Source organism: Pseudonaja textilis, chromosome 1 (genome assembly GCF_049901715.1).
Source record: "Pseudonaja textilis isolate UNSWEBS1 chromosome 1, rPseTex1.2, whole genome shotgun sequence".
NCBI lineage: Eukaryota > Metazoa > Chordata > Lepidosauria > Squamata > Elapidae > Pseudonaja > Pseudonaja textilis.
The window spans coordinates 132,417,796-132,432,434 of NC_141990.1; the positions used below are offsets into that span (position 1 = coordinate 132,417,796).

A 14,639-nucleotide genomic window follows, 5' to 3' on the forward strand; every position below is an offset into this window, starting at 1 on the left:
CCAAAAGCTGAAAGAGGCGCTGGAGAGGAATCAGGAACACTACAAAGAGCTGGAAGCCCTCAAGCAGGTCCTGGAAGACAAAATAGAGCCGAAGCCTTGGCAGCCCCCAGGGCAGCATCCCAGCTCATTCCCGCCCCCGGGACCCTCAGGGGGAGCCCGAGACATCCAGCCCACCCTGAAGAAACGTCAGAAGTGAAGTTTCTTCTCCAGCTGCACCCCAATCAAAGAGGACTTGATGGAAGGGAAGGGAAGCCCCACACACACACCTGTTTCCTTCTTTTTAAAAAAATATGTAAAAATACTTTTTGTATGTATTTAATAAAGGTTAATAAAGGTTATGTATAGATTCATAATTAAAGGTTTGTTTAATAATAAAAAAAAGATAAAGTGGCCATCTTAAGCACCTTTTCACATTAATTCTATATCTGATCCATCCTTACTAGTGCACTTCCCGGGTGAGTGAGTTCTATAGGAATAGAAGGAGAATTGTCATTGGAAAGTTGCAGCTTTAATGCATATTTTGTGAAGGTTGCTTGCAAAGATTACTCATCCAAAGAGCAAAATTAAATTCAAAATATCTGGCTCTAGAAAGGATGACTTTTCATATTTTAAAAAAAGTTTTCAGAGGGCTTTCCTTTAACCACTGTTTTTAATCAGAGAAACCAACTATGGTTTAGCATTAACAATGCTTTCCATTCTCTCCTGGACAAACCTGATATACTAAGAAAACTCTCCAGATAGTGAGGTGCTTATTGCTGTTCTTTCTTCTTTTCACTTCAGGTAGTGGGATTTTCTGTTTCCATTTCTCATTATGTCCCTCAGAATCCAAAGCTTACTTTTGAATTATACTTTAAATATATTATACTAAACATGAAAATACTATTTAGAAACATTACTTTTCAGTAGATAGAGGGTTTAAGGCAATGCAAGATTTTTTTCCTTCTGGCATTCCAGATTGACAACGGTTTCCCACCCCCATAGTGCCTCGGGATTTACAATGTACATTCAGCATAGGGGGCACGCCGATGACAAACGCTGTTGATCCTGAGTGCCCACTGAAATAATTGTAATATTTCCATATAAGGCGTGATCCATAGGAACATGGCACGGGAGTGGTTAATTAGCTTTGCTTTCATCTTACTAGTATATTCCCTAGAGATATAGCATTCTTTTCTTACTAACCATCTTTTCAGACAAATACAACCCCCTTTTAAAAGGTGCTATAAATGGTCTTGAAAATATAAAATATAGCATCTATAGCATCTGTAATCATTGTTTTGTTGCTGTATTTCTGGATGTGATGTCTCTTCTTTCATTGAAGCTATTTGCCACAGAATAACTATTATGTCCTGTAATTCTTTTTTCTTTTCCTTCTTCTTGCTGTTTGGACCATGAAGGCTGGATGCTTTCTTGCTCTGTATTTCCTTTTTGAGTTCTTTTCACTGGAAACATCAGCACTAAAATGCAGGCAATATGGAGGGAGAAATACCAGGAACTAAGCAAAGAGACAGAAATAGAGAGTTTTGATCATTACATGATATTTACTTGTCAGAAAACCAGCGGTACAATGCAGCGCCTCTGCATCTCTCTCTCTCTCTCTTTCTGTGTGTGTGTGTGTGTGTGTGTGTGTGTGTGTGTGTATGTAAAACTATATGAAATTATTTGGCTATCTCAGATTATAGAAAATAAATAGCTTATTATCCTTCTCCTCTGTCAATTTTCTCATTCTGAGAAAGCCTGGCCATTTTCTCATGCCAGAAACACCATCATGTGGTTAAAATATACAAATGGAACAGTTGGAAAATATGTGATTGAGAGGACTGAATCTGCCGACTGGAAACTCCTTATAGACTTTTGGAAAGTTCTTATTCCTCTAATGTTTTTTCTGTTTTTGCACAGTCCTCCGCTACCATGATGAACAAAACATTTTCTTTGTGCATTCGTTTTATTTAAAGGAAATCTATGATTCTGTGCTAATTTCCTAAATCTCAATCAGGCACCAAACATCACATAACATTTTCTAGAAACTGAAAAATGGATTACAGGATTGCTTTCTCAACTGTCAGCACATTAAATAACTTCCTTTCCATTTAAAGTCGCATTTTTTAAAAAGGATAAAGGATCAGCTTACCTATAAAATACGTAGGAGGGTTTTATAGAGAGAAGTACAAATGGCACAACTGTGTAACTTATTGCTATTTGAGTTGTGATCCATGTCATGATATCGTAACATAATTTAATGGCTGGAGAATCAAGAAAATAATTTCTAATATTCTTTCTAATCTAAATTTAAAGAGAGATACATTTAATTAGTAAGTAAACATCTTAATAGAACAAGTAATATCTATATAGATCTTAGAAAAAGGTTTATCTAAATTTGGTTGGGAAATTGTTTATTTATTATTACCATCATATTTGCAAACAGTCTCTTCTTTGTTGTTATGCCTGCCCTGTATATCCTTCTAAATCCAGATAGTCCCAATCTATGTGTAAGATATTAAAGATCTTTTTTTATCTCGAGGCATGAACTCATTATTAAGGAATTAATCAGATAGATGTGTAACGAGAGCTTTAGGCACAAAGTGTTGCTAGTTTGTTTGATATCTTTGTTTAACTTGATATTAACTGTCTAGACTCAAGTTACATCTGTGACATCCATATAAATTGAATCTGTAAATAATCAAATACAGGTAGTCTTCAACTCACAACAGTTCATTTAGGGACCATTCAAAGTTATAATGGTACTGAAAAAAGTGAACTGTTTTTCACACTTATGACTTCTGTAACATCCCTATGATCATGCGATCAAAATTCAGATGCTTGGCAATTGACTCATACTTATGACTCTCAAGATCATGTTGTGATTTTTTGCAATCTTTTGACAAGCAAAGCCATAGGGAAGCCAGATTCACTTAACAACTATATTACTAATTTATCAATTGTGATTGTGATTCAATTAACAATTGTAGCAAGAAAGGTCGTAAAATGGGGCAAAACTCACTTAATAAATATCTCAATAAAAACTTTGGGCTCAATTGTGGTCATAGGCCCAGGACTACCTGTAATGCCATAAAGCAATTCAATGATTAAAAAGGAAGTGATTATAAAGCAAGGCTTCTTACTGTTTTTATAAACAACTAATCTAAATTTTAAAAATAAACACTAAGTAAGTTTTGAATTCAAACATCCAATTCAAAAAAAAGAGCACAGCTACACTTTAACTGAAATATAAGGTATACTTACTGTTCGTGCTGCAAGTGTCATTAGTACCCCTGTTAAAAAAGTTAAATAATATCCAGGATATACCCCATGCCAAATGGCTGATAAGATAAAGGTTTGTATTGTTGGACTGAAAGAGGCTCGCTCATAGCATACTCTGAAAGTAAAAAAAAAAAAAAAAAAGCCAGATAAAGCATCGTGTAGAAAGGCAAGGAGTGCATTTTTGGAATACCAAGGCCTGCCAGAAATAACATTTACAAAAAAAAATCCTTGAAAGTTCCAAGCAGTATGCAAAGACAATCAATCCTATCAAATTTACAAATTATTTAAAAAAACAGACTGAGTTATTATTCTAATTATAAAATCACTTTTAAGAAGTTATTTTCCATAACAGAAAAATTATTGGAAATATTTGAAGTTAACTAGACAATCCATGCCCCAATGTGTCATCTTCCAAGAAATATTTGCGTATCTAAACAGAGAAACAGAATGACCGTGAGTGGGCAAAAAAGTAGTGGGAGTGGAAGCAGCCATTGCCTTCCTCCCAGCTTCCCCATTGAGTTTCCTTGTGAGAAGCTGACAAGGAGCATCAGAAATCTTCCTTCCTTCCTTCCTTCCTTCCTTTCCTTCCTTTCCTTCCTTCCTTCCTCCCTCCCTCCCTCCAATTCCTGCCCCCCTCTCCATTTACTGTGCTTGTGGGAAGCTTGCAGGGAGAAAGTCATCAGAAACGTGGAAGGCCAAAAGGGAATGGGGTGGAGCAGGGCGCAAAAGAGTGTGCAGGTGTGTGGGGGGGGAATGGTATAGAGTGTGCGCAAGAGGTACTTGGGATGTATGTGTGGGTGTATGTAGACATGCTGCTTGGGGGAGGGTCTTTGGTAATGGCATTGCTTAATAGGTGCTGCACAGTTTGGGGGGGTCACGGAGTAGGAACAGTGCATGGGAATGTTCAAGAGGTGCAGAGCAGCACTGAAGCAGCCATGACATCTCCAAATTTCACTCTCGGAACCACTGGTCCCAGATTTTATATATAGATAATTTATATCCCACCTTTACTATTTTTACAAAAACTCAGGGCAGCAAACATACCCAACACTCCTCCTCCTATTCTGAACACATCCTGTAAGATTCACCCTTGGTTCAGAAATTGGTGTCCTGTAATGCACTGTTTTGCCTAGTTAAAGCCCATAATTATAGTCGTATGTAGCTATAATACTAAGAGAATAATGATCGGCAGTAAACTGTATCACCATGACTAAACAATGTCCTAGATGATAAGGTAAGCAAAATTCAGAATTTATCCCCGTTTGTCTCTTGTGCACTCCCAAAATGCCACCCTAGAAACTCAAACGGTTTGATGATCAAGATAGAATGAGATGCTGAGACTGCTGGGAGGAGACTTGTCCCAATCAAACTCATGTATCTACCCAACATTGTTAGGAAGGTTCCTTAACCACTAATAGATTCTTGAGTACAAAAAACTGCAGAATGCTGGAAGGAAAATAAAATATTTCTACTACATTTAGGGTCTAAGACGATTATTCCAATGCAGAACTTTCAAAGCCAAGGAATCTGGAAAAATATGCTTCTTGAAAATGGTAGACTGTTACACCCATTATAGCAACTATGTCATTAGGGAACTGGCACCCAAGGGGAGTTAGATTCTGAGAGATTTCAACTCTGATTTATAACCATATAACAGCCTCTGAAATTAGTCTTCCTGAAGCAAAGGAAAAGGACAATGGATAAGCAAACAGAATAGATTCAGGCTAAGCCTTTATTATTAGCAACATGATAATCTCAAAATCTTTGGGACAGCTTTGTAATACTAAATGATCAACAAGAGAATAATATATAACCTTCTGAGAATAATTCTGATTACAATGGGATGTACATCAATCAATCAATCAATATACCTTTTGAGCCAAAGTGCTGTCTGTATATTCCAGTTATCAAGAAACATCTTGAAACTTGTTGAAAACTGTAACATGAATAGAACATTATATTATTTCAGAAAAGCAAATATAAACTCTATATTGCAGTGAAATGGGCAGCATAATAGTTTAATAAATAAATAAATAAATATTTCAGGGTCTTTGGCAGCTGCTTTAAATCAGTTTTTTAAAACAATATTCTTATGAAGTAAAAAGACTTGGTAACAAAAATTTCAACAACTGGACATTTCCCATTCTAAATCAAGTTATCCCCATTTATTATGGCAGAGAATTTTTTTTAGTTATTTCTTTCTAACAACTCTCCAGTGTTCCAGGGAGGATGCAGTAATAACAAAGGAGGTTATCTCTATAGCTATCTACATAGCATTTTATATCTTTATCAGGCTATGAAGCAAACATGTATTGCATTCTTTCCAATAAAAGAGGTCACGTTCAAATAGTATGTTGTATACTCTATGATATATCTATATAAATTATATAATATAGTTTGTCATTATAGGTAATATATTAGGTCTGAAATCTTGCCTAGTGTAGAACAGTGGAATATACAGTTGAGAAAACAAAAAAGGCTAGAGAAGTTGACTGGTGGTAGGGCACAAATGGACCATTAATAAGTGGATGTACTTATGTAGGTCAGGTTCGGTGGTTTCATACTAGAGTGAAAAATCAAATAAATATTTTCAAGAGGCTATAGGCGTTTTAGTTTTTAAATTTTTTATTTGTAAATAATCACAAGGCCTTTAAATGTTTCTTTTTTAAAAAAGAAAATAAACCACACATTATTTTGAAAAGTGTACTTCTGAAGTACTGAAGTACATAGCCTGATTTCTATATGAGATTTTGCTTTTATGAGGTTCTGTTATTGGAGGGAGCAAATTTGCTTTTTCAAGTCATATAATTCTGGCGAAAACACTGATTATACAGGTCTTTTGTAGCATAAATTCTTCTGAGGAGTCTACATTAATCATAAAATCCGTCTCCAACAGATTAGAAGCAGCTTGTCATAGGGAAGGGGGTTTCTTGTCTTCTACAAAAACAATAACAGTGTGCACATATAGTAAAGGGAGAGTTTTCTTTTCTCCATTAATTTCAGTGCTTAATATGGTGCTTGCTGTATTCTTGTTGAGCAAGTGAAATTTAAAACCACATTGAATTGGCCATACATTTTTTTTTAAAAAAAAGAAAACAAAGCAAAATGTAGTCAGTTTTAATTTGCCAGAAAACTGCAATTTTGTTGGAACAGATTAATGCAACTGTGCCTTTATATAGAGATATTCTGTATATAAATGTTACTCATTCTATTCATAAGACAAAGGAAAAGTAAGAAAAGTCAACTTCCTCTACTGGAGAAAAATAAGAAGTATTATTTGTATTATTTATTTCTATATGTATACAACCCACAGTCCCTCTGTAAAGAGAATGGATAGTATCTAAATCAAGGGAGGGTGGGAGGGAGGGAGGGAGGGAAGGAAGGAAGGAAGGAAGGAGGGAAGGAAGGAAGGAAGGAAAGGAAAGGAAAGGAAAGGAAAGGAAAGGAAAGGAAAGGAAAGGAAAGGAAGGAGGGAGTTGATGACAAGGAGATATAATGACTTTCTGGTCTTTTTTTTAATATGGATAATCCTTGAATTAGGATCACAATTGAGCTTAAAATGTAAAAGAGCTGAACTGGCTCAAACCAAAGGCCTATCTAAGTTTATTTTTATTTTAATAGTGTCCAGATGCTTATGAGAAACCAGTAACACAACTTTAATATAATAAGATCCTTCTGCTTATATTTTCTAGCATCCGTGTTAAGAGGCATATTGAGACTCTATCAGAGTATATTGATGAACTGGAATAGAGCTGAGTAACAAGGTTAGCCAAGAGAAGCTGAATTGAGGGCTGAAACTAAAAGAGAGAACCTGGGCATAGTTTATCTCTGTTCTGCGCTCAGCTCTAAAGTGAAAGAGAAACTTGCTTGCTTGCTTGTCTGCTGAAGTCAAGTTGCTGCTCTGCTCTGAACCTGTAACATGTCTGCTTCTGTTTGAGTTTGCTCCATGTTGGAGAAATCTACAACTGGTATTGTAAAATTCACTTTATCTGTTTATAAAGAAGTTAAATGAAGCCTCAGTCATCGGTGTTTTCTTTTCTGGCACTGAATTTACGCTGCAATACTCTGAACAGACTCCCATTTGGGAGTGGAAATAACACAGGTAGTCATTGATTTAAGACCATAATTGAAAAATTTTAATGAAACAGTTACGTGAATTTTGCCCCATTTTATTACCTCTCCTGCCACCATTGGTAAGTGAATCATTGCAGTTAAGCTAATAACATGCTTGCTAAGTGAATTCGACTTCCCCATTGACTTTGCTTGTCAGAAGGTCGCAAAAGGGGATCACATGACCCCGGGACGTTGCAACCATCATAAATATGAGTTTTGTTCACGTGAGCATGGGGATGCTACAATAGTTATAACTGTGAAAAATGGTCACACCTCTTTTTTCAGTGCTGCTGTCATTTGAATCATCACTAAACGAACTGTTGTAAGTCAAGGACTATCTACAGTCTACATTATTGCAATAACGATAATGAAATTCTTACTCATATTAAGTTCATTTCATCACTGTAACACATTGCAACAAAGTAGTACTATACACATTATGTAAATAATATCCCCATTTGGAAAGTCTTGAACTAACCTCTATGTGTAGAATTCGTAGATTTGAAATCAAATCCCAGTGTGGGACTCCATTTTTATCATAACCTCTAAAGCCAAATCCAGCTGCATTATTAATTGCTTCTGCTGCAGGGAAAAATAAGGAATTGTAGAAAGCTATAAAAATATTATAAATGGTAGCACTGCTTTACACAAAGAACTTTAAAGAAGTATATTTTGCAACTACTGCTGAAGCTATCACTAAACACCAAATATTAGCATAACTACATTTCTCCCTATTTCTATAATATGTAACACAAATTATGAAAAAATACATTTCAAATTGAATGTTTTAAAAACAATGTAACTGTTTCTTTTCCTAAATCTGAAGCCAGATTAGTATTCACACTTACATATTTTATAGGCTTCTCAGTACATTCTGGATGTTGGCAATATTTCATATTAAAAATAAATTGTGAAACTATTAAAGGAATTCTTTTCCTAGAAGTTACGATAAATGAAAGTGTTAAATCACATGATTCATATGACCACTGGATTTTTAAAAAGAAAAAAAGACCCTTTAATTTTTTGAATAATCATCAATGTTTACCCAATAGTAGAGTAGAGTAGCTTTTTTGTTTCTTTCTGTTTTCTATGTTTCCATGTTTCGGTATCAAATTAAGGTACAGATAACTGAGAAAAACAGCAGGATTATTACTATTACCAGTGCTGAAATTAACTATAATCCATTATAGCCTTTGATTCATTTGCCATTCCACAAATTGGATTTAAATTTAATTAAAAATGGATTTTAAAGTCAGATATGAAGAATTTCCTGCAATCTATTTAAAGGGCATATAAATTAAGATGATCAAAACAATCTGGGATAAATTTAAACAAAACAAATACAACTTTTAATATTTCATTAACAATTAATAATTGGCTTACACCTTGATTAAGATGGAAATCATCATTCCATCTAAGGCTCCCATGCAATTCAAATAAAGAATGAATGAAATTGCATATTATGAGCAATCTTTCCTAAGACATTCTTAGCTACCACACTCGCTTATCATACTTTTATGTTTAAATCTGAGCTAAAAACACCTAATAAAACACTTTATAATTAGCCATTAAAAAAAAACAGTGCTTCTAAAAGAATTCCTTTGAACATAGTTCTTCCTTTGCCCACAAGAGGGCACTCTATTAAACATATTCTTTCAGCATTCTGTTATAAAACTTGTAAAATGAACACTCTTCCCCTTCCTTCCCTCCAAACTTCTTACCCAAAGTCCATGCAAAATAATACTTCGGCCTGGCAGCCATTAGTGACAGGTATAGGTAGATAATCTTTGTAGGAAATGATGCTGTTGCTCTGAATTGGTCATCAATGTTGTATTCTACAGGGAAAGTTTTGCTAACAGTCATATGAAATAATAAGGATAGTCCACACACTACAAGTTTCTGCGCCACAGCTATCTGAAACATGCAAGATATAAGACATTGTAAGCATCTTTTATGCAGAAACCTTTTAAACAGAATTGTTTATGACTGATTTAATATATCAAGCATATTGCTCTTGCATGATTAAAATAAAATAGACTTTCAGGGATGGGGAACGATGGCCCTTTTATGACTTGTGGACTTCAACTCCCAGAATTCCTGAGTCAGCAACAGTCCACAAATCTTAAAGGGGCCTTCATTTCCCACCTCTGCTTTAAACCCTACCTTTCCAATACCAAATTAAGACAGGGAGGGTGGACTAATTGGCTAAAAAGGAAAGAACATCTTTTGCCTAGCAAGAATGTCAAAGGAAAGAGACCAGAAGAAACGAAGGCCTGATCCTTCTGAAGACATGGCACTCAAGTGTGTGTGCCAATAGAAATAATACAGCTTTCTTAGCTCTCTTCTAAATAAGCTCATATATAAAAACCCAGCTACCAAACAAAATGGAAATAAATATAATCTTTAGGATCCTAACTGCCATGAAGGGTTGTTTGAGGATTTTTTATTATTACTACCAGTATTATTTCTAATCTTAATATAGGAGTCTCTGTTTTAAAAGGCCATTTGGGATTTCTTGTACATATTAGGGATACATAGCACTCACCTATTAGGGAATGGGGCATTTTGTTATTGAATTGATTAGTTTTGCATATTCCTTAATCATATCACAAAACATACAGCTATGTAACATGCAACCAGAGATTATACTCTTCAACCTTTTAACACTATTTCATACCTTTAAAAAAAGTTCTGAGCTACACATGCGATATGAAAATATTTTATAGCCCACTATTTCTCAGCAATAGATAATCATTTTAACACATTTAATTTGGAATTGTGTGGCCATAAATTAGCATTCAGTCAGTATAACCATGGAATAAAATTTAAAAAACAAGAATGGCCTATAGATGCAGTACATCAATCTACATGATATGCAACTTGGTAAATGTAATAGTGATTTTAAAAAATATTTCTTACAACTAAATGTAAGTATGCTAAAACTATAACTTTTACTCCAATATGCAGGTGATGTGTTTCTGGAATTTTATTAGCATCCTGACCCTGGTTCTTTATTGTTATTATTTTTTCTCTTGCTACACTAATTCATTTTACTATTGTTGATATTTCTGCATACCCATGTAGGTTGTGATTTGGTTAATTACTGTGTATGATTTTATCTCCTTGTCTTGTGCAAACATCAGGATGTAAGTTTATGCATGTCTTGTCAAAAATGAATCTCAATTGCTTGGTCTGGTTTCATGCTAAACATGTACACATGAAATTGCAATCTTAATATGGTTTAATTAGCAGCTTGCAATATGCTGTCAGACTCTATGTATTTGAAATATATTAAAAGAAGTTTATGTGGCTTGGCTATATAACTGCAAAGAAAGCAATTTAAGGAAGAAACAAAACAACAAATCCCAAGGGGGGGAATCAAAACCTGAAAATGGTATTTATTGAAATAATGAGAATCCTTAGTCTAAGAAGCCAAATAAACTTCAGTAGAGAATCTTTTTCAGAGGCAGTATATAATAAAACATAGTTTGGAAAGAAAACCTCACTTCTCTGTCTCTGAAAAAATGTTTTCATCAAAATGCATTAGACTTCTTTTTAAAGAAATAGCTTTATGACAAGATAAAGCTTTGCTTTTCTCACTCTTAAAAATTAACCCACAGATGTCATTTCTCATTTCCTACATTTGCTTCTTTCAAACTTTCACACAATAACACCTAATACAAAGTATAGGAAGACAATAACAACAACAGAAAGGGCATCCATTAAGATATCATACCTAAAATTACTAGTCACAGAGGGCAATGAAATAGTATTTTAGAGTTTTAATACATTTAAGCTAAATAGGATGTCAAATAGTACTATATACATCAGCATTTAAATTCTATGCTATTAAATCATTGTTTACCCTCTCACCCCCATTTAAACTGTAAGGGATATTAATAAAAAAAAAACCTTTATTTTGTTATTAAGGATTTTTATATCTAGGTCTAAAGCATAAAGAATTGCAGTGTTTAAACAGAAACAATTTTTAAATATGCTATTCCATATTCACTGGTAAATCCAGCAAAGAAAATAAAAGTTCCAACTGCAAATATACAAATGAATATGTAACTGAAAGGATTTATAAATAGGTAATCAAATTTAATAGCTTCCATAGAAAGAAAATTTTAAGAAGAAAAATTTATTTGGAGGAGTTAACAATATATTTTGAACAAAAGTTGTTTTAATAATTAATTAATAATTGATCCCAGAAGATACTTTATGAGTTAATTTATTAGAAGTTGGGATTGTGTGCCTTAGGTTATGACACAGTAACTCATGGCAACAAAAATGCAAGAAGCATTTAAGGTAATTCCACAATGGGATACAATTTTAAAATGAAGCAAGGTTCATGTAGAAGATAAGTTTCATTAGCAGGCTGTATAGAATTTATATTTTGATATGTTTAATGAAGTAAAGCCATTCTGTAATTCCTCCACTGTAATTTTTGATGGCAATAACATCACACAGACCTCAAATTCTAAATACCCTGTTTCTCCAACAATATGCCCCCCCAATAGGAAGACCCTATGTTTTCTAGGCATAAAATGAAATTAAGCCCCTCCCCCCAAATTTAGGCCTATTTTAAAACATGTGAAATTGGGGGGCGGAAGACGGGGGGAACTTGCCATTAGGAGCGCCCTGCAGGTAGCTACACCTCGCCATCAGCCACTCCTAACAGCCGATCATGGCGGAGCACAGAGGGCTCCCTACCCCAACCAAGCGCCTTTGCTGCAGACCCTGGTCAGCAGACAGGTGGCATCAGCATGGATGTCCGCCAGCAGCGTTTCAGCCGCTTCTCAGGCCTCCATAGCTTCCATGGTTCCTGCCAGTGCTGGCACCTCTGTCACCAGCACTGTCTCCAACAACAGCATCTGAGTCGCTCCCGCTTTTCCCCCATTCCCCGTAACAACAGGAAAAACACATTTTGAGGTACCTGGGAGCACTGCGCGCTGCGTTTTGGTTTAATCCCGAGCGGCTGGGTGGGCGTGAGAAGAGCCGAGTGAGAGTCTCTGCTGCTGCTACCCTTGGTGCTCCAGCCTCAAGCTCTGCAAGTTTCCAAAAGTCCTGGTGCACAGCCCTTTCCTACATTCCAAGCGCTCCCAGGCTGAGCTGCAGCTCTCCCTCCCTCGCCAGAGCTGTCTCCAATAGTGGCAGCAGCAGTGGGAACTGTGGAAGCATTTCAGCTGCTTCTCGGGTGGGGGAGCCACCTCCGTAACTTCCACGGTTCCCGCCACTGCTGCCGCTGTTGTTGGAGATGGCACTGGTGAGAGAGGGACAGCTGCAGCTCAGCCTGGGCACACTTGGAATGCAGGAATGGGCTGTGTGCTGGGACTTTTGGAAACTTGCAGAACTCGAGGCTGGAGCACCAAGGGTAGCAGTAGCAGAGACACTCGCTTGGCTCTTCTCACGCCCACCCAGCCACTCAGGATTAAACCAAAATGCAGTGCACGGCGCTCCCAGGTACCTCAAAATGTTTTTTTTTCCTGTTACAGGGATGGGGGAAAAGTGGGAGCGACTCAGATGCTGTTGTTGGAGACGGCGCTGGCGAGAGAGGAGTCAGCCCCGGCAGGAACTGTGGAAGCTATGGAAGCCTGAGAAGCAGCTGAAACACTGCCGGCAGACATCCCCGCCGCTCGCCCGCTGACTCAGGTCTGCAGCAAAGGCGCTTGGTGGGAGTAGGGAGCCCTCCATGCTCCGCCATGATTGGCCATTAGGAGTGGCTGGTGGTGAGGCATAGCTGCCCGCAGGGCGCCCTAGGCGAGGATGCGCAGGGGAGAGAAAGAAATTAATTAATTCATCCCCGAGAAGACATCCTGGCCATTTTTGGGGGGCTCAAAAAAAAAAAAAAGACCCAGCCTTATTATATGAGAAACACGGTATATATTCCTCTTCAAGAAGTTCCTGTCGCTATACAAAGTTAATAGATCCAATATCTTTTGCTCAACTAAAATATTAGAACAGCAAACAGCTACAAATAATAACTATACCAGTACAGTATGTGCCCATGTATATAATCCTCATACCCATATACAATAAATAATTTTGGCAGATTACATTGTTGAATCACTATGCCAAACAATTTGTTAGAAATTTTAAATTATTATAGAAAATGTATCATATTGAGTACGCTGTATCATATCATATATAAAATATACACTTGTCTGCTCCTAAAGGACATTTGCTTCCTGGTGGAGATAAATTAGAAGAGTAGCGTCATAAAATGATAAAAGGTTGTCTACAATGGTTCAATTTAAGAACAATTGTTCACAGAAAAACTCCTTACTGAAGGGAAAATAGCTTACTTTTCTTAACTCTGCTCTGCTTAACTCAGAGCTGATATCCATTAATCTTTTCATTCATTGAATTTACATTCTGTTCCAGAAAAGAGAGCTCTAGATAGACTTTCCATATTACCCTTTTAAAATATGGAAGTAGTTCACCTTCTGGTAGAATTAATATGTCCAATTTGCTCATTTTAGTTAGGATGCTGAGAGTTCCCAACCAAGAAATGTGTTTTTCTGTGGGGGTCCTCATATTGTGAAATAAGCTCCTTTGGGGGGGGGGGGGACTTGGATCACCAGTAAAAGTTACAGCTAGCACAAAATATACAATCATACTTCTAACACGATACTCCTGACATGTGAGAATAATCCATATCTTTAAAATGCTGCGTTGGCTGCTAGATTTCCAGACCCAACTAAAAGGGTCCTTTAAGCCACCGCTTTGGGTTGTATTTATCAGACTTAAATCTGCCTGTCCTTAAACCTGGTCTTTTATACAGGGGGTCTTGTTGCAAATCTCTTCTGTGAGGCACCTGAGATATGGACTGGTACACACTTTTCTCTGTAGTGGCTCCCATTCTGTGGAATACTCTTCCCTAAGAGAGATGGATGTTCCCAACACTACCACCATTTCCCAAACAAGCCCAAAGAGTTTGTTCCAGCATCCATTTGGCTCTGCAGCAGATTTATTTATGGGCAACTGTGATCAGGTTTCTGTGCTGATGCCATTATTTTAATTGATTGTGATGTGTCTTATATTTTCATTTTGTCATTATATTTTCATTTTGACTTTCTTGTACCCTACCAAGAACTTAGTGGAGCGGACCATTAAATAGTGTAAAATAAATAAATATTGTATATTTGCAGTTGGCTTGTTTTTATTTTTAATTCAATGTAAGAGGTCTATTTTTCTTTTCTGTGTCAAGTACTATTACCTTAAGATAAGAAAAATGAAGGGTATATACAGTATATTTGACAACA

The 14,639-nt window shown here is 36.3% G+C and overlaps 1 protein-coding gene across 1 annotated transcript in view; it reads right to left on the reverse strand.

Annotated features, from left to right (window-relative positions):
* Window positions 1-486: 486 nt before the first annotated feature.
* The window catches only part of MBOAT2 (membrane bound glycerophospholipid O-acyltransferase 2), a 94,700-nt gene continuing 80,547 nt past the window's right edge, over window positions 487-14,639 (reverse strand). The window contains exons 8-13 of the mRNA XM_026695264.2: window positions 9,096-9,288; window positions 7,853-7,956; window positions 5,133-5,197; window positions 3,244-3,376; window positions 2,132-2,283; window positions 487-1,495 (exon numbers count right to left, since the gene is read on the reverse strand). Coding sequence (XP_026551049.1) covers window positions 1,270-1,495; window positions 2,132-2,283; window positions 3,244-3,376; window positions 5,133-5,197; window positions 7,853-7,956; window positions 9,096-9,288 — 873 coding nt within the window. The 3' untranslated portion in view covers window positions 487-1,269. The remainder of the gene's footprint in view (window positions 1,496-2,131; window positions 2,284-3,243; window positions 3,377-5,132; window positions 5,198-7,852; window positions 7,957-9,095; window positions 9,289-14,639) is intronic.